This window comes from Sander lucioperca, chromosome 18, assembly GCF_008315115.2.
Source record: "Sander lucioperca isolate FBNREF2018 chromosome 18, SLUC_FBN_1.2, whole genome shotgun sequence".
Lineage (NCBI taxonomy): Eukaryota > Metazoa > Chordata > Actinopteri > Perciformes > Percidae > Sander > Sander lucioperca.
In genome coordinates this window covers 792,243-812,742 of record NC_050190.1, presented here as the reverse complement: position 1 = coordinate 812,742, position 20,500 = coordinate 792,243, and the positions used below count along the sequence as shown (strand labels likewise).

General features: G+C 41.5%; 2 protein-coding genes across 2 annotated transcripts; one reads left to right on the top strand and one right to left on the bottom strand.

Annotated features, from left to right (window-relative positions):
• Positions 1–1,073: 1,073 nt before the first annotated feature.
• On the bottom strand, positions 1,074–4,054 carry yipf6 (Yip1 domain family, member 6). Its single transcript, XM_031280306.2, has 2 exons — positions 3,473–4,054; positions 1,074–1,752 (listed from the first exon to the last, which is right to left on the bottom strand). The coding sequence occupies exons 1-2, from the start codon at positions 3,812–3,814 to the stop codon at positions 1,405–1,407; spliced, it is 690 nt and encodes a 229-aa protein (XP_031136166.1). The 5' UTR covers positions 3,815–4,054; the 3' UTR covers positions 1,074–1,404.
• A 534-nt stretch (positions 4,055–4,588) lies between these two features.
• On the top strand, positions 4,589–18,793 carry snapc1b (small nuclear RNA activating complex, polypeptide 1b). The gene is made up of 10 exons (XM_031280304.2): positions 4,589–4,913; positions 5,788–5,944; positions 6,163–6,303; positions 10,441–10,545; positions 12,468–12,614; positions 13,285–13,344; positions 13,507–13,569; positions 14,139–14,277; positions 16,051–16,122; positions 18,225–18,793. Exons 1-10 carry the CDS (start codon positions 4,783–4,785, stop codon positions 18,257–18,259), a joined length of 1,050 nt encoding a protein of 349 aa, XP_031136164.1. The 5' UTR covers positions 4,589–4,782; the 3' UTR covers positions 18,260–18,793.
• Positions 18,794–20,500: the final 1,707 nt, after the last annotated feature.

Below are 20,500 nucleotides of genomic sequence, written 5' to 3'. Positions count from 1 at the left end.
GACTTGAGCTCCTGTCATTTTACACAACAAGAAGACCTCAAAGAACGAGCACAGACAAAGGCTGACTGAGGACACACTTTATGTTAGTGTTTGAACACAACGCAAGCTGACTGCCAGCGTGAACATGCCTGCGTTAGAGGAAATAACTAGCCTGATTATCAGACTGAATCAATACTTTGTTTTCACTACTTTGAGTCCAAATTATAGTCTCTGCATCCACGTGGCTGCGAGGCTCCGCAACATATATTTCGCCCTTCTGCCCATGTCTGCGAGGGACTGGACAAATGTGTGTGAACATGTCACCGATACAGACACGCAACGAAGTTCAAACTACTCCATGTCTGCATCATGTAGACTATATCCAGCCCTAAAAGAATTTTTTTGGGATATTTTGTGAAATACATTTGTTACCTTTCTTGCGGAGAGCTAGATGATTAGATAGACACCACTTTCATGTTTACACCTGGACAAGCAATATTCTGTTGCATAACCCCCATACAATGGAAAGAATAATTATTGTTTTCACACTTCCGTGTTCATTATTTAGAGATTTAGAGGTGTCGGTAGGTGGATTTTGTTACAGTTGGACAGAGCCAGGCTGGCTGGCTGTCTTCCCCCCCCCCCCCTCCTACTTTTCCAGTTGTTATGCTAAGCTAAGCTAACTGGCTGTAGCTTCATATTTATCGTACAGCCATAACAGTGCTCTGGGAGCCGAGCCATGAACCGTGACGTTCCCTGTTCAAATCCAGCAGGAGACCTTTGCTGTATGTCATTCCCAATCTCTCTCCTGTCATCTGTCTAATACAAACAAAAATTACCCTCCAAAATACAAAACCAAACATGACGAAAAAGGACTACTAGAGCTGAAAACTACACTCTACAGTCAAGATTCCCAGTCAAGCTGCATGAAAGCATCTGCTAATGTCTAAAAAAAATGAAGAATGTAGAGTGAAAATGAGCTGTCAGGTCGATTTCTGAAACAGTGTCAGTGTTAAGACAGTATGAGGTTTCCAACCAGGAAGAAAAGAATTTGTAGCCCTGCTAGTTCAAACATTCATAGAGCATTCCTCCACACAAGCCTATGGACTTTATTTCTACACAGCTCATGAATGTGAACACAATCATCAGCTTTTCATAACTCTCCATCTGCAGCACAGTGTCCACCGGACTTCTCTGAATGGGAGTACGAGCTTCGCCTGAAAAGGAATTATGTTGGTGTCCCGTGAGTCTGAATGCTTTCCCAGAGGCCCGGAAACACTCCCAGTCACTTCAGTAGTCAGTCATCTTCGTTCCAAGGCCGACACCGGTGTTTGTTTGAATTCTTCCACTCCATGAAAAAAAAAAAAAAAACCCTCCCCTCGTCGCTGTCACTTTAACAAACACTTCATTTTTGGTTTCTCTCTTCTACTGTGACGGCGAGAACGTCAGGATCATCCACCCAATCACGAAGTAGAAAAGGAACACCGGGTACACCACCAGCGCCTTGCGCTCGGCAGGCTGGCTGTCGGTGAGGAAGGCCGTGGAGGCGAAGGTGGACCAGCCGAAGGACGCCGTCACCACCACCAGCCGCACGGCGAAGCTGACCGTCCCCGAGCCGCCAACCAGGACGATCCGGCACACGGCCATGGCCACCGTCAGAGGCAGGATGCAGTAGCCCAACACACACAGGCTCTGGAAGAAGGAGATGGTGCCGCCCAGCAGCTTGGAGTTGAGGGTGATGATGATGGAGCCGAACCAAATGATGACGAAGACCTGGGGCGAAAAGATTCAAGAGGAGAGATTTATCTTTATATCAAGTCTCGCATTGCCAGACCCTCCTCAGCGCTGCGGAGGAAGAGAGTCTGGTTAGTCCACACAGCATTCCGGGATGGGAGAAATATGTGCTCTGGTTTATTGGCATTTCTTTAAACCGATCACAATCGTCTTGGGCGGTAAAAGTAGTTTTAGTCGTGCAACAGAAAACTCAGATTGGACAGATAGTCTATTTACCCTGCAGAGATCTGAGGAGCAGTTAACCATAGTCCTCAGAAATCCACCAGAGGTTAGAACGCCAACACAGAGACAGAGAAAGGGGACGACTGAAAAGAAGGACATATGGTGGAATTTACACGGGCAACGAAGCAATCCCTGAAGTGGAACGTCGTGGATATATAGACTATCTTTATATAAGCTACATAATTAATCAGACCATATCAATAAGCAGATATCCTCTAAAAGACAGTGCCCCAAGATAAAGTCCTAATGCAGGAAAGAGATACCAAAGCAAATTCTTGGAAGTGTTACTTACTTGGCAATAAGTCCTTTTCTGATTCTAATGAATTAATTCATAAACTAGTCATTAGCTGCAGCCCTAAGCAAGATCCACCTTAGTGAAATTACCAAACAAGCATTATCAGTGAATATGGGGACAGATAATAAAAAAATGAAAATAAACCCCTATCATTTTCTGGATTATAATACTAAATAATAATAATGTGTATGTTGCATCTTCCTGCTGTAGATGTTTAAGATAGTGCTCATTTTAACTCCTTCATATGCTGTTGAGTAGTTTAATCTACAGCGATGCATCATATTCTATATAAAATCATCATATGTTTGTAGCGTCGCTGTCCTGTGAGAATCATGGATCTCTAAAAAGTTTAAAAACTTTTAATGGAGTCAGCAAAACCGCCCCGTTTTCAGTTTGTGACGATGCATTTTCCAGCTGATCCTAGATGCTTTTTAAAGACTTTATTTAGCTTAAGAAGGAGGAGAGTTTTCTCAACACATAAAGGAACAATTCATCCTTCAGGTCATCACAAACATTCAACATCAACACGTGGAGATACGTGGTTTTCACTGGACGGGAAAACTGGCATCTGAAAAGTAACTCAAGCTGCCAGACAAATGTAGTAGAGTAAAAAGTACATCTACATATTTACCTCTGACTCTTAACTATATTAAATCGAGCCATAACATTATTGTGCCTTAGTGGAAACAGTTGGCCTATATTTGTTAAATATGCCTATACGAATAGGGAGCCACAATATGGATTCTTTTTTTGTTTACTACAAGCAATAATTCCCTGCTCATAATGGCTGATAGTATATTGGTTGTGGTATAGTGGTATATACTATATGGAGTACTATATAAACATTTTTTTCAACAAATATTGATATAATATAATATTGAACATTGATGCATCTGTTCAATTTCTTTTGAATGCACTTCATAAGACATTTATTATTAAAATGCACTTGATGATAGTGACTATAATGCAATTTATTTTTCCGGGAGGGGCACATAAATGTTGTTGCCCAGGGCGACAGTGTTAAGTGTAAGTCTGGCCCTGCCTCTGAGATGTAGTGAAGTACAAGTATAAAGTAGCATTAGATGGAAATGCTAAAGTACAAGTACCTTGAAATCGTACGACAGTACTTGAGTAAATGTAACGTTACTAAGTTGTTTCCCGCCACTGATCACTAGGAGTTACCTCAGCGAACTGCGGCCCCCCCTGGTCGTCGCTGTCCGCGGCGCCGCCCTGCAGCAGCAGAGCCAGCGTGACGCAGAGCAGCAGCGGGCCCCACAGGTCCCAGTCCCGCAGCAGAGCCGTGCTCCGCTTCGGATACAGGACGTGGATGAACTTGTTCCCCACCGCCCGCAGGTCCCGCAGGATGGTCTCCTTCACGGGCTCGTCCAGCGTGGAGAACTCCTCGTCCCGCCTGGTGGACGGGCCGACGGGCACAGAGATGTCTCCCTCCACCGGGATGTCCTCCGAGATGGAGACGTCTGACAGTCCGGCGAACGGTCTGCTGGCCTCCTCCGCTGCCGCCATTTTTATTTCGGAGTTTTCCGTCTCTTAACGAGGCCGTTAGTTTATCCCGGGAGTTTAGACGACACCAGCAGAGCCCTTGTAATAAATAATCACCAAAGACAGAGAGTAGAGCGACAAATGTTCCTCTAAACCAGTGGATTCACTTCAGTTTGTCCAGCTGGTTGGTGACAGTCTGCAGCTCCACGTCAGCTGGGGATTGTTTACTTCCGCAGGACGTGAGTCACGCATATCCGGCTGGTGCGTTCAGGGACACTTTCTGAACTCGAAGAACGTCAAAGTAAACTTCTGACATATTAGCCTACTTATGGTAATAATACACCCATGGTATAAAAAAATACATATGAATCAAATGATGTATGAAAAAGTAAATTAAAAAAAGACAAGGTATTTAAACATAATAAATAAACCATGACATCCATGAGTCAATATAACAATCGGGCTACAGAAAATACAACTTTTTTATTTATTATTTTTCTTTTTTCTTTTTACAATATAGTTTGCGTTCACAGTGTTAATGTATCAACGCACAAATTGAAATCACCAGAAAAATGTTAAGATCTTGGAATGACTTAGAGAAAACTTGCCTTACGTATGTGAAATGTACCCATAGATATATATCTATGAAATGTACCTACTACACGTTTAAGATATGTCATGTAACTCAAAGGTTTAATTCGAATCTAGCAATGCTGTCTTTAGGCATAGTTGTTATGGAGTGTCCGGTCTTGTTATAAACACATTTCTCTAGTCTCTCTTATACTTGAAGGCATCACGAAAGCATGGCGAAGATGTCGTACTGATGACGCACTAAACCTTCGACGGTCGTTGGTGAGTTGTGTGTTTACATTGTGGATGTTTCATGTTTGTAGCTCAACCAGACTCGCTTCCTCGTATAACTGGGATGACATGTGATCGTTATTAATAATTAATAATCCAGCTCATGAGTTGGAACTGTTGTCAGCAGCGGGATGGACTTCTGTCGGAAACAAGTCAAGGCCGACTGTGAGGAGCTGCTAGGCCGCTTCCAGACCACCGACTCCGTCCGCTTCGAGATTTTCTCCAAAATATGGAGGGAAATGAATTTCGCACAGATTTTCTAGTAAGTTTAACCCAAAAAAATATCACTTTATTGTTTTATTTTGAAGTCGTGGTGGCACATTAGATCAAATACTGTACTTAAGTACACTTGTGAGGCACTTTACCTAATTTAAGGATTTTCTTTCTACTTTTGCTGCTTAAGGTATATTTTGATGCTAATGCTTTTGTACTTTCAGTTAGGGCTGGGCGATATGGAGAAAATCAGATATCACGATATTCTTGTCCTAATATCTCGATACTGTGGCGATATTATAGGGTTGACAATTGGTGCTTATAAAAAATGTCTTCACAATGAGATTTAAGATAAATAATCATCAGTAATGTAGATATAATTACTGAGTGGGTAAAGGTAAAAAATAATAGAACAGCTAGAACAGTCTGGTAAGTTCAGAAAAGGACATCACTCTACTGTAATGCAGCCTTTAAAACCAGGAAAAGACAACACTTATACCATTTACGATATTACGATATCTAAAATCTAAGACGATATCTAGTCTCATATCACGATATCAATATAATATTGATATACTGCCCAGCTCTACTTTCAGTTACATTTTGAATGCACTACTTTACTGTGTAACAGAGTATTTCTACACTGTAGTATTACTGCTTTTTTCATCGTTAAAATTCTCTTAGGTTATATTTGCTTGGATGTTTCTCATAATACTAATACTTGTTATAAGTGGTACATATTTGAGAAAATACACATATTTATGAGACCGTAAATAAACAGGTCGCCTACTGAGCTGTTAATTATGAGATGGAATAATCTCAGGACCGTTCCTGTTTAAAACGTGGTGCAATCTTCTGTATCATTCTTCTTCTGAATTTGACGTTTTCAGTATTTAACAGGCGTTGCTGTGATTGTTTTGCAGCGGTACAGTGAATCATGAGAAGCGGGCGTTCAGCCGTCTGATTCTGGACACGGCCTACAGCTTCTTCCTGCCTCCGTTCAGCTTCCAGATCAGAGTGGGAGGACTCTACCTGCTGTTCAGCCTGTATCAGTGTCAGAGCGCCTCGCCCCCAGAGCAGGTCAGGAACACAGCACCTCGCCTTTTTATTTAAATTTTCTTATATGATGCAAGAGGGAAGACAAAAAATGTCAACAGAGCAACAACAACGTAACAAAATAAAGAAAAACAGGGCCTACAAGACAAGAGATGTTAATAGTTGCCTGTGTGCATTAATGTGTTCAAATAGTCAGGTGTGTGTGTGTGTGTGTGTGTGTGTGTGTGTGTGTGTGGCTACAGATCCGTCTGGCGCTGAAGAACTGGGAGGACGTGAAGAAGTTTGAGAAGGACGCCATGGACGCTCATCACCTCGACGTCATTTACATCCTCCGAGAGCTGATGTGCCACAAAGCTTTCAACTTCACCGCCATGCCCACTGTGGTGAGCTGCCTGCCTCACATCAACACACACAGTCACATTGGATAGTCACTAAATATCATTTCATGTAGGAATATTGAGTGTGTACTGTGGAGATTCAGTGGTTGAGAGGCCCTTTATACAAGGTGAGTCCTGACCCAGAGTCTGGAGTCCAGTGGTGGAAGAAGTATTCAGATCCTTTACTTAAAGTTCCCTTGGCCTTTGGAATTAAAATACCCCCACATCATCACATACCCTTCACCATACCCCCACATCATCACATACCCTTCACCATACCCCACATCATCACATACCCTTCACCATACCCCCACATCATCACATACCCTTCACCATACCCCCACATCATCACATACCCTTCACCATACCCCACATCATCACATACCCTTCACCATACCTAGAGACTGGCATGGTTTTATTTTAGTTAGTTAACCTAATATCTGGTTTGATTTGCATTGAGAGATGATTTTAGGGAAAGTGCCCCATGCCAGTCTCTAGGTATGGTGAAGGGTATGTGATGATGTGGGGGTATGGTGAAGGGTATGTGATGATGTGGGGTATGGTGAAGGGTATGTGATGATGTGGGGTATGGTGAAGGGTATGTGATGATGTGGGGGTATGGTGAAGGGTATGTGATGATGTGGGGGTATGGTGAAGGGTATGTGATGATGTGGGGTATGGTGAAGGGTATGTGATGATGTGGGGTATGTGATGATGTGGGGTATGGTGAAGGGTATGTGATGATGTGGGGTATGGTGAAGGGTATGTGATGATGTGGGGTATGGTGAAGGGTATGTGATGATGTGGGGGTATGGTGAAGGGTATGTGATGATGTGGGGTATGGTGAAGGGTATGTGATGATGTGGGGGTATGGTGAAGGGTATGTGATGATGTGGGGTATGGTGAAGGGTATGTGATGATGTGGGGTATGGTGAAGGGTATGTGATGATGTGGGGTATGGTGAAGGGTATGTGATGATGTGGGGGTATGGTGAAGGGTATGTGATGATGTGGGGTATGGTGAAGGGTATGTGATGATGTGGGGGTATGGTGAAGGGTATGTGATGATGTGGGGTATGGTGAAGGGTATGTGATGATGTGGGGTATGGTGAAGGGTATGTGATGATGTGGGGTATGGTGAAGGGTATGTGATGATGTGGGGGTATGGTGAAGGGTATGTGATGATGTGGGGTATGGTGAAGGGTATGTGATGATGTGGGGGTATGGTGAAGGGTATGTGATGATGTGGGGGCCAAGGGAACTTTATCAGGATGCATAGTATCCTGGATCCATGAAATAACTGGCCTTTAAAAATAAAAGTCTGCCTGCCTCTATGGGAATTTAACATAGGGGTGTACTGACTTATGCCCCCTGTATTTTAAGGAAGAACATTTATTTATTTATGATACATTATTCATTCACAAAGAAAATTGGTGTCCTTAAAGGCATTAAGATCAATTTCCAAAATATGTTTTTTTTATTCCTCTTTTTAGTCAACTTAAGCATGGTTTCATAAACTTATAAGTGCCACTGTACAGTGAGGAAAATAAGTATTTGAACACCCTGCTATTTTGCAAGTTCTCCCACTTAGAAATCATGGAGGGTCTGAAATTGTCATCGTAGGTGCATGTCCACTGTGAGAGACATAATCTAAAAAAAAATAATCCAGAAATCACAATATATGATTTTTTAACTATTTATTTGTATGATACAGCTGCAAATAAGTATTTGAACACCTGTCTATCAGCTAGAATTCTGACCCTCAAAGACCTGTTAGTCTGCCTTTAAAATGTCCACCTCCACTCCATTTATTATCCTAAATTAGATGCACCTGTTTGAGGTCGTTAGCTGCATAAAGACACTTGTCCACCCCATACAATCAGTAAGAATCCAACTACTAACATGGCCAAGACCAAAGAGCTGTCCAAAGACACTAGAGACTAAATTGTACACCTCCACAAGGCTGGAAAGGGCTACGGGGAAATTGCCAAGCAGCTTGGTGAAAAAAGGTCCACTGTTGGAGCAATCATTAGAAAATGGAAGAAGCTAAACATGACTGTCAATCTCCCTCGGACTGGGGCTCCATGCAAGATCTCACCTCGTGGGGTCTCAATGATCCTAAGAAAGGTGAGAAATCAGCCCAGAACTACACGGGAGGAGCTGGTCAATGACCTGAAAAGAGCTGGGACCACCGTTTCCAAGGTTACTGTTGGTAATACACTAAGACGTCATGGTTTGAAATCATGCATGGCACGGAAGGTTCCCCTGCTTAAACCAGCACATGTCAAGGCCCGTCTTAAGTTTGCCAATGACCATTTGGATGATCCAGAGGAGTCATGGGAGAAAGTCATGTGGTCAGATGAGACCAAAATAGAACTTGTTGGTCATAATTCCACTAACCGTGTTTGGAGGAAGAAGAATGATGAGTACCATCCCAAGAACACCATCCCTACTGTGAAGCATGGGGGTGGTAGCATCATGCTTTGGGGGGGTTTTTCTGCACATGGGACAGGGCGACTGCACTGTATTAAGGAGAGGATGACCGGGGCCATGTATTGCGAGATTTTGGGGAACAACCTCCTTCCCTCAGTTAGAGCATTGAAGATGGGTCGAGGCTGGGTCTTCCAACATGACAATGACCCGAAGCACACAGCCAGGATAACCAAGGAGTGGCTCTGTAAGAAGCATATCAAGGTTCTGGCGTGGCCTAGCCAGTCTCCAGACCTAAACCCAATAGAGAATCTTTGGAGGGAGCTCAAACTCCGTGTTTCTCAGCGACAGCCCAGAAACCTGACTGATCTAGAGAAGATCTGTGTGGAGGAGTGGGCCAAAATCCCTCCTGCAGTGTGTTAACCTGGTGAAAAACTACAGGAAACGTTTGACCTCTGTAATTGCAAACAAAGGCTACTGTACCAAATATTAACATTGATTTTCTCAGGTGTTCAAATACTTATTTGCAGCTGTATCATACAAATAAATAGTTAAAAAATCATACATTGTGATTTCTGGATTTTTTTTTTTTAGATTATGTCTCTCACAGTGGACATGCACCTACGATGACAATTTCAGACCCCTCCATGATTTCTAAGTGGGAGAACTTGCAAAATAGCAGGGTGTTCAAATACTTATTTTCCTCACTGTATATAGAGCATTTCATGAAACGATGAGACGCTTTACACAACTACAGGGGGACAAGGGAAAAGAAAATAATAGGCCAACACAAACACGGACTGAAAGGAATAAAAACCAGGCACTAAAAGGAAGGGGGACCTCATTTAATGTCAGCTACGGACATTAAGTTATTTTATGAATGAAATAGACATATTACATACCTGAGGGCAAATTCGGGGACATTTTTGAATCATTTACAATCCCGTAATTGTCTCCATCTGTTAAAGGCAGACCGAGATTGACTCGGTTCCGCCTGTTGTCTTTCTCTTTCCCTTTTATCTTTTAGTTCTTCGTTTAATTTCCTTCTTTCCTGTGATGGTCCTGCCCCAGTATCAACCATAACTACAGCAAAAAATAAAATAAAATGTAGGACTATATAAAGAAATCTCCTGCTACCTTTTACCTGGCTCAAAAGGCTGGATACACTAACACTTTTCCGGTGTTACAAAGAAATCTGTGACCCATCAGAATGTGTGACTGTAGCTCCGTCTACCTGCCAGAAATCATTTTGTGACTTTGAGGGAAAAACCAGACCTGGGCAGAGGCATTAATAAAAACTATATAAAAATAGCATTCTTTTCACTGTTAGTCTCGTCTGCTGTTACAGGTCATTTATGATCATCAGATGGAACATTACACAGTTTCAGAAACATTTAAAAGTTACATATAGTCACTTTAAGTAAAAGTACTAATACCACACTATAAAAATACTCTGTTGCAAGTAAAAGTCCTGCATTTAAAATGTTACTTAAGTGAGAGTCCGTAAGTATCGTCAGGAAGATGTACTAAAAGTACTAAAGTACTAAAAGTAAACTTACTTAAAGCCGAAAAATCCTCACATTTTAGAAACTGGAATCAAATCTAGACTAGTTGGACTTTGGCTTAAAATCATTCTAAGACATGATTGTATCTCACAATTTCACATAATCTCTCTTCTTTGTGCTTCTCCCTATGCCTCTTCCTCTCCTGCCAGCTGGTCTTCAACAAGAAGAGGAAGATGGAGCGGGTGGCGCTGTGCGAGGCGTTCATGGAGCGAGCATCTCGTCCACAGGAGCTGATCAACATCGAGCTGCTGGAGGTGAGCAGAGCACCCCCCGCCACTCCAACACTTTCAGAGTAGATCATTAAAAGGATCAAGTTAAGTGCGTTGTGTTTTAGGGCTGTGCAATTAATCACCATTTTTAATCAGGATTTTGTGGTCCCGAGGTCAAGGCTGAAGAACAGGGGAGACTGCGCCTTTGTAGTAGCCCCCAAACTCTGGAATAAGTTGCCTCTACATATTAGGTTGGCCCCTACACTGCCTGTTTTCAAATCCCGTTTTAAAGCTTTAGTGCGTAACTTTTTGATATTAATGAGTGTTCGTTACATTCAAGCCGTTGCCAAATGAGTTGCTCAAAGCTAATTAAGACTATCAGCTCCACACAACTCTCTCTGGATTTCTCAGTATGACTATGTTCAGAAGATTGTGGCGTCCGGTGACTTTCCCACGCAGAAACTTGAGTGAAGATAATGACCTCTTCTGAAGAGTCCATCATGTGTCCTCCTTGGCTACTAGCAACTGTGTGGGGGAGGGGGCTGTGTGTGATCACAGAAGGCTTGTATCATGTGGATGCCCGGAAGTGTTGTTGTCATTACTTAGAATTCCTCATGGGGGCGGCAGAAACTACACACTATAGCTTTAAAACATATTTTTATTCCTGGGCTTTTAGCTAGTGCTGTCAGTTAATGGCGTTAACGCAAACGGTGCCTTAACGACCGTTATCTACCGGACCCAATAGTAACATGGATTTCGGTGCCTTATTTAGATGCCACTTAAATGCCTGCGCTTCTCTCTGATGCTCCGAAAACGGACGTTAGAGGGAACTGAAACATCGCCGCACAGGACGCTAGTCAACACTACACTTAGCAGCAGCTAACGTTAGCCTACTGTTAGCTAGTCAACACTACACTTAGCAGCAGCTAACGTTAACCTACTGTTAGCTAGTCAACACTACACTTAGCAGCAGCTAACGTTAGCCTACTGTTAGCTACTCAACACTACACTTAGCAGCAGCTAACGTTAGCCTACCGTTAGCTAGTCAACACTACACTTAGCAGCAGCTAACGTTAGCCAACTGTTAGCTAGTCAACACTACACTTAGCAGCAGCTAACGTTAGCCTACCGTTAGCTAGCAGCTGGAGTAAACACGGTTAAAGTGCTGACAGCTAAACGGTGTAAAGTATGACTGTATTTCACTGGAGAGGATTCTAACACCAGACTGTAGCTGCCGTTGTCTGAAAAACAGACTCAGCCTCGCCTCGTCAGCCTCGTGGTGCATTCAAAGTTATTGTAAAATACCCTTTTCACATCCAGTGGTTGTTTTCGCCGTTTTGTGCTCCTTTTATTTTTTTTTTTTAGATCAACTTTTTATTGTTTTATATTTTTGAACAGACAAATACAATTGAACAAGGTGCTCGTTTTTTTAATATATATATATATATATATATATATATATAAATCTTTCGGTTCAGGCACCGTTTTAAAAGTATCGTTGTATCCTGTTGATAAGAGCATTAAAATGAGAAAAAATAATGGGACAAAAAGAAATCAAGGGACATTTAGAATAGAGAAAAATGTGTGATTAATTGCGAGTTAACTATGACATTAATGTGATTAATCGCGATTAAATATTTTAATCGTTTGACAGCACTACTTTTAACACATTAGAATAGTTTCCTTTCTATTCATTATTGTCATTTTGCTGTTAAACTGTTGTCTTTTGTTGTTTTTGTGTTCATTGTGTTCTTTCTGTGTGTTTATTTTTTCTGATTGTACAGCACTTTGGTCAACTGTTGTTGTTGTTGTTTTCAAATATGCCTTAAAAATACATTTGGACTGGATTTTGGATTTTGGATTGTGCTTGTGCGAAGTCGTCATTTCAATATAGACCAAAATAATCGTGATTATGTTTGGTTTTTTTTCCATTATCAAGCAGCCCTATTGTGTTTGTCTTTTTGCAGGAATTGTCCAATGTTGATGATCTCTATGGAAAGCTGAAGACTTCCGCCTGTCTGCAGGCGGATCCGTCCATCAACCTGATCCGCAAAGAGCTGGTCCCTGAGCTCCGCAGTACTGTGGTGGACTTCTACAAGTGGCAACAAAGGAAGGTTAGACTTTTTACAGTTCAGTTTGTTCAAAAATATCTACAAGTGATGAATGTGGTTATTTTATTGGTTTTTACATTTGTTTTACGTTGATACGTTATGGTCCCTTTTTCCACTGTTGATGTAGTCTTTAGGGCTGCAACTAACGATTATTTTCATAGTCGATTAATCTGTCAATTATTTTCTCGATTAATCGATTAGTTGTTTGATCTATAAAAAAGTCAAAACATGGTGAAAAATGTGGAAATGTCTTGTTTTGTCCAAAACTCAAAGATATTCAGTTTACTGTCACAGAGTAGAGAAGAAACTAGAAGATATTCACATTTAACAAGCTGGAATCGGAGAAATCTTTTTTTTTTTTTTAATAAAAAAATGACTCAAACGATTAATCGATTATCAAAATAGTTGGCGATTAATTTAATAGTTGACAACTAATCAATTAGTCGATTCATCGTTGCACCTCTAGTAGTCTTGCATTGCCAGACCCTCCTCCACGGCGCTGTGGAGGAGGGCACATAGCATTCCGGGGTGGGAGAAAAATGTCCTCTGGCTTATTGGCATTTCTTTAAACCAATCACACACAATGACAACATTTGCAAAATATCCCGGAAATGAAACGTCGACGATATGGGCTAGTGTTGACGTGATGAGACGATGTGTCTTGGCTTGTTAGGGCGGGGCTGGTGGAGATGAAGACAAAGACAGCGGTGAGGGAACGTCCTCTCAGCAGGAGGTGAGTTACGCCACATTACACTTACTGAAGGCCTTTCTAGGAGATGCTCAAACTGAAGGGACTTTCCCAGAAGTCGGTCCCCTTTTACCTCTTCTGAAGCTGTAATAATAACTTTGTCCAGAGGGCGGCGCTGTGGACTGACTGCATGCTCTTTGTCCACAGTGCTCTAAAAGAGCCCAGCTCATCTCCTCCATCAAATCCAAGGCTTACGGAGAGGCAGCAGAGGTTTGTACATTATACTATTTTTTTTTTTTATTTTATTTTTAAATATGTAACAAATGAACATTTCCATTGGTAGGGCTGGGTATTGAATTCAATACTTTTTAGGCACCGACCGAATTGCTCTAAAGTATCGAGTATCGAAAAATGCCTCGTCATTCAATACCCAATTTCAATACCCAAGGAGTAAATCTTGTCAACAGCGAGCCAATCAGCACGCAGCATGCTTCTACCGAGATCTAATACTGTTTGTGATTGGCTGTCTAACGTTACACCTCGTAGAGACACGCAGGAAAAATTCTACGTTGTACAGAGACGGGGCTCACATAGAAACAAAAAGAAAATGATTTGTGCCGTTATGTTTAATGTTGTCATTTCTTTTGGTTTTTATAAAATTGGTATCAAAAAAGTATCATTTAGGAACCGGTATCGACGTCACGGTATTGGTATCGGTAGCTGTATCGAAACATTTTGAACCATACCCGGCCCTATCCATTGGAGGATCGTGTATTATGCTAAATGTAGTCAAGATGCTAAATGCAAAAAAATAATCTTTGTATAAATTTGTCTCTCAGGCCTCCAAGTCCCGCCGTCATCGCCAGGTGGAGGTGGATTTCACCAGTTACGAGGCAGGACCCTCCCTCTCGTCCTCATACAGCAGAACTAACAAGCCGTCACTCAAAGCCAGAACCAATGAGAACGTACATGTCTCAGGTAAATCCCTCCTACAACCTTCCTTTATTCTCCAACATGTAATTGAAGAGGAGATTAAATAACAGAAAAACTATTACAAAATAAGAACATTTACACTCACAGTAGATGAAACTTAGCCCTGAATGCAAATCAGGCAAAGACAGGTTGGATTCTGCATTTCCACAGCTGTGGACCATATTCCTATGGGTGCTTGTTATGTGCCTTAAATGTCTCTCTATTTAGAGATGAGATAAAACTTTAGTTTTTTTACCTCGTGGAAAATTTATGTGCTGCAGATGCAACACACTAGAGCCTATTTTAATGATCTAAGTGTGAGGCGCCTGGTGCAGGTGCTTTTAGGGCGCATGGTTGTGTAGGTAGTGTCTTCATTAATCATAGGTGTGTTTTGGGCGTAACAATAAACCAATCAGAGATCATCTCCCATTCCCTTTAAAAGCCAGGCGCATTTGGACCTTGGAGCATTGCTATTATGATGGAGGATTTGCACCGTAATATTTTTATTTGTAATCTTCTGCATGTGTGTGTGCTGCTGTGCGTCCCTGTGTGTGTAACAAGCATAGTGTGCGCGCTCTGTGCACGAGCCTAGGAGCATTTTACTAATGCTCTGTTAAAATAATAATGAAATGCTGCGTTATTGACTTTAGACCAGGTTTTTGTTGGTCGATGGCGCGATCACTTCCCGCTGCCTCAAGATAGCAATACGCCCAGAATGCACCTGAACACACCTCCCTGTATGACCAGCACACCCAGAATGCACCTGAACACACCTCCCTGTAAGACCAGCACATCCAGAATGCACCTGAACACTTCTCCCTGTAAGACCAGCACGCCCAGAATGCACCTGAACACTTCTCCCTGTAAGACCAGCACGCCCAGAATGCACCTGAACACTTCTCCCTGTAAGACCAGCACGCCCATGGGCCACAGATGGGCGCAGGTGTATTTGCTATTTAAACGACGTGGGCGCTTGACGGGAAACTGACAACTACGTCGGTCTTAAACTAGCAAAGACAGTTGTGTCGGGCTTTTTGCTGCGCTGGGTGCAACATAGGGCCCAAAGTGGAAAGAGTGCAAATGTAAAGGCCTAAGATAACAATAAGGTGCAAATCCAAAAATGTTACACAATATATAAAATGCAAAACCAGTTCAACAGTATGGATCATAAAATACAAACAGGTTAAAGTTAGCTGCTAGGTATGTTCAAATCCCAAGTATAAGTCATATAAGAGTACATGGTTCCCATTATTGTACATAATGTCCCATTATGACATGTTGATGGCAGCACAGTTACATCTCTGTTTGAATGTTACCGTCCAAATTATAACACGGCAGTTCCCGCTGCCAGGCGCCAGCAACATTACTTTCCATTGATGTCCTCCAGCACGACGTAACAGAATGTAAAATATTTCCCTTTTAAAAAAACTGCAGCTGCATTTATTTAAATGGTGCCTGTAAATTCATAATTTAATGATGTGGCTGATGAGTAGAATCACAATAATGTGTAGAAATACTGATGGAAAAAAAGACAAATATTGACTGAATATATTGATGGTAGCTGGTAGAAACGTTCTCACAAAGAAAACTGGGTTAACTATGTACCATAACCTCTCATAGGCCAGACTTTATGTTTGACCATATGGTAAAGGAAGGATCACTCCCTAAGTGTTCCTGGTTTTTACTGTGTTCTTGTTCTGAGGGCTCTGAGGATGGATCTTTGTCTTTTATGAATGCTTTGTGACGTAATCCTCATGTACTGAAACTCTGTTATCTTAGGTGAGTTGTGGGAAGAAGCCACTAGGACAACTCATATCAACCGTCTCACCAAACTGGACTTTGTTCCTGAAGGTACACTTTTACTCTTTTACACTTTCTGCATTAGCTTGTACAATGTCCACTGTGGCCAATTACCATGCAACGCTTGCATGCTTGGGGACCTTCGATGTCTGTACCAAATTTCATGGCAATATATCTATTTTTTGGCAACAAAAACATTTACCAGGATGATCTTTTTTTTTATCTCAAATTGCTTTTTTCTTTTACTCTTAATGCCAATTATTTTGGTATTTACAGTAAAATATGGTGGATGTTGAGTCATCCACCATATTTTACTGTAAATACCAAAATAATCTTATTTAGACAGATAGATAGATAGATACTTACTTACTTACTTACTTACTTACTTACTTACTTACTTACTAACCAGTCCTTCCAGAAAAATGCGGAGTTGTTTTTTTTATTGTTGCGGGCAAAAATCCTTGATTATGCGGCACGTTTTCTTAAAAAATGCGATGGAATATGCGGGATATTTATGCAATTTTATGCGATGACATTGCGGGAACTTGCAAAAACTGCGGTTTCATCATGGCTTCATTGCGTTTGCAGCTTTTCGATGATGTTCACGTCAGACTTTTTTGCAACGAAAATGCGGGGATTATGAAATCATGCAAGCCCCGCATATTTTGCACGGAAATCTGCAATTTATGTGGCGAAAGTGCGGCGTATTTGAAAAAATGCGGCCCCCGCATAAATATGCGGACTTTGGCTGATTATGGCATTGAATTATGCGATCGCATAATCATGTTTTTCTGGAGGGACTGACTTACTTACTTTATTGATCCCCAAGGGGAAATTTAAAGTGCCCATATTATGAAAAAAAATCACTTTTTCTGGGATTTGGGGTGTTATTTTGTGTCTCTGGTGCTTCCACACACATACAAACTTTGAAAAAAGAACCATCCATGGTGTTTAGAGTGAGATATGGTTTCTGAATGTGTCCTGCCTTCAGTCTCTGGGTGAGCTGTTCAAAATCGACAGGGCTTTTTACGCCACTAGCTGAAACGAAGTGGCTAACCATAGCATGCGAGCGCTAGCAAGCTAGTGCTAGCATTCTAGCTCGTTCTGAATGGCAAAACACTGCTACAACACACACTAGTTCACCATAATCTACAAAAGAACTACTTACATGTCCCTTGTCTGCAGGTATTCCACGCAAAGTTGGAAGTGCGCCCTGATTTAGAAGAAGTCTCGCGGCTAATCCTGCCTTGTACTACTGAAGTTGGAGAAATAGCTAGCTAGCTGATGTGAACTTACATAGCTACTACGCATGTGATCTTACCTAGCTACTGAGCATGTGCGACTCCCAACAAAGATGTTACAGCAGTGAGAGGTCTCACTCTGTAGCTAAAACAGAGACCTGAACACAGGGTGAAAAGAGGAGCTGCAGCAATGTGCAGAACAACACAAATATGGTGTTTTTTGAAAATTAAACCATGTAAACCTATTCTGGTATAACCTCAAAATACAATTATGAACCTGAAAATGAGCAGAATATGAGCACTTTAAGGTTCCAGTAGCTTAAAGATATCACACACAACATACATCAAAAACAGGATGATAAAATAACAAATCCACATGAATAATATGGACAGTAAAAGACAAGATTTTAAATTAATAATTAAATTAAAAAGCCACATGAATATACTAAGGGATGTGTAAGCATGAGATGCTAGCAGTGACAGGACAGGTAAGGTACTGTGAGAGGGTGTGTCATGGTGGTAGTGCAAATAAGCCCAATGGTGCAAGGATAAAGTCTAAAGACCAGCATTAAATATGGACAATATAAGAGAATAATGTAGATATAGGAATATAAAAACTATAGCAGTGCAAGTATACAGTTTAAAAAAGACAGCATTAAATATGGGCATTATAAGAGAATAAAGTAGACAGTAGGATAGACACAAATCACCAGTCAATATTAGAGGTTTGAAGTAATAGGGTTACAGCCATTGTTCAAGTATTAGGTTAGACCTCAGTCCAGGCTGGAGGGAGGAGGGAGGTAGGGAGGGAGGGGTTGTGCATATGGGCTAATATAGCCAGTAATTTCTGTAATGTTCACACATTAATTCACTTGCTTGTTTCCTTTTGTGATTCTTTTCCCCTCTGTTCAGAAAAACCCAAAATGTACAGAAGATTCAAGTGGTGATGAAGACAACGTGGGGGTCAGCATGCATCCTGACGGCAGCTGGTGTTCACTGGATCTCAAGTTTGTTTTAAAATGTTGATATGGTTTTGTCATTGTCACGAGTTTCCTATCATCTTGAATGATCTGGATCATGGAAAATGGGAATGTTTTTACATTTGAAAGTGTTTTAACTTTAACTTATTTTTTGATGAACCTTTTTTTTTTTCAAAATGTCTAAAACATAAACATACAAACGTGTCGTTTAGAGAAAGAATATTGTTCTTAAATGTAACTCCTGAGTTTTAAAGAGAAACTCCTGAGAGCCGAGAAGGTTCCCAGTTTCCTTTTTGCGGTTTTACAGCTATCCCTCGGAAAATGGACCCGCTGTCAGCCTCGCTTCAGTCAGTTTAGTCAGAGACATGTCACCCTTTGCCTTTTACAGTAAGGGCAGCATACGTTGTGACTGTATGCAACGTTCAGGTGAATGACTTTAAACATTTTCCTCATCAAGTTTTACTGTTTTATATAAAACCAATTTCTTTTTTATAAATGCTATTGTTGTCCCGTCTATAAGTCTCCATCTCCTTCTTGTGTGACATTTATTTTTTAATAAATAATTGAATCCAGGTAAGTCGATTGAGAACAAATTCTCATTTGCAACGACGACCTGTCACATTCCCACAGTTCACATTCATTCATTAATACCTGATCACAAAAGCAAGCACAGTCTGATCTGATCACATTCATACCTGAAGCTGCCCAGTACTACCACAGTCTGATCTGATCACATTCATACCTGGAAGCTACCCAGTACTACCACAGTCTGATCTGATCACATTCATACCTGATCACATTCATACCTGGAAGCTGCCCAGTACTACCACAGTCTGATCTGATCACATTCATACCTGGAAGCTGCCCAGTACTACCACAGTCTGATCTGATCACATTCATACCTGATCACATTCATACCTGAAGCTGCCCAGTACTACCACAGTCTGATCTGATCACATTCATACCTGATCACATTCATACCTGAAGCTGCCCAGTACTACCACAGTCTGATCTGATCACATTCATACCTGAAGCTGCCCAGTACTACCACAGTCTGATCTGATCACATTCATACCTGAAGCTGCCCAGTACTACCACAGTCTGATCTGATCACATTCATACCTGGAAGCTGCCCAGTACTACCACAGTCTGATCTGATCATATTCATACCTGATCACATTCATACCTGGAAGCTACCCAGTGCTACCACAGTCTGATCTGATCACATTCATACCTGAAGCTGCCCAGTACTACCACAGTCTGATCTGATCACATTCATACCTGGAAGCTACCCAGTGCTACCACAGTCTGATCTGATCACATTCATACCTGAAGCTGCCCAGTACTACCACAGTCTGATCTGATCACATTCATACCTGGAAGCTGCCCAGTACTACCACAGTCTGATCTGCTGGCCACTGAGCAGCTCCACTGGAGCCTTTGGGGTTAAGGGCCTTGCTCAAGGGCACCTCAGTGGTGGTAATGAGGGAGAGACAAGCGCTGCTCTTTAACTTTCCCCACCCAGATTGCCAGTCTGGGGCGACCTCCCGGTCACAAGCTCGCTACTTTAACCTTTATGCCACCACTGCTTAGACCAGAGCCATGTAGATAGGACACAGCCAGCAGAGCCATGGCTCTGGTTCTCCATATGACCTGGTTCAGGTCATATGGAGTAGCCAAAAGTATGTGGACGTCCTTGTACAATGAAGAGAAATCTGTGTTAATCCCGTTTTATCGCTCCACTTCTGCTGTTTCCATTAACATTATTGTCACTTTGTTTCATGATTTATGCATTAGCTTTTATTCTGTTTGTTTCAGGGTTGGTAAGTGTGTTTCAACTTTCTATTTTACAACACAACTTTATTAAGCAACAGAAAAACATGAACCATAGATGAGAAAAGAAAAGCTGCACTCTACCATTTGTGTATCTTTAAATTGATATAAAGAATTAATACAAAATAAAAAACTGCATTTAAATATGTGATTTAAAAGTACCTTAACCATGATAAATCCTGATTTCCACTTGAGTACAAAGCTCTTTTAGATAGGGATAAGATAGGACAAATTAGCCTATACACTAAACAGCTTTTTACACATTCACCAAAACAAGTTCCTTCCAGAGGCTATTTAGCAGAGGCACCATGGCTCTGTCTGGTGCTTAGCACCGCCCAAGACGATTGTGATTGGTTTAAAGAAATGCCAATAAAC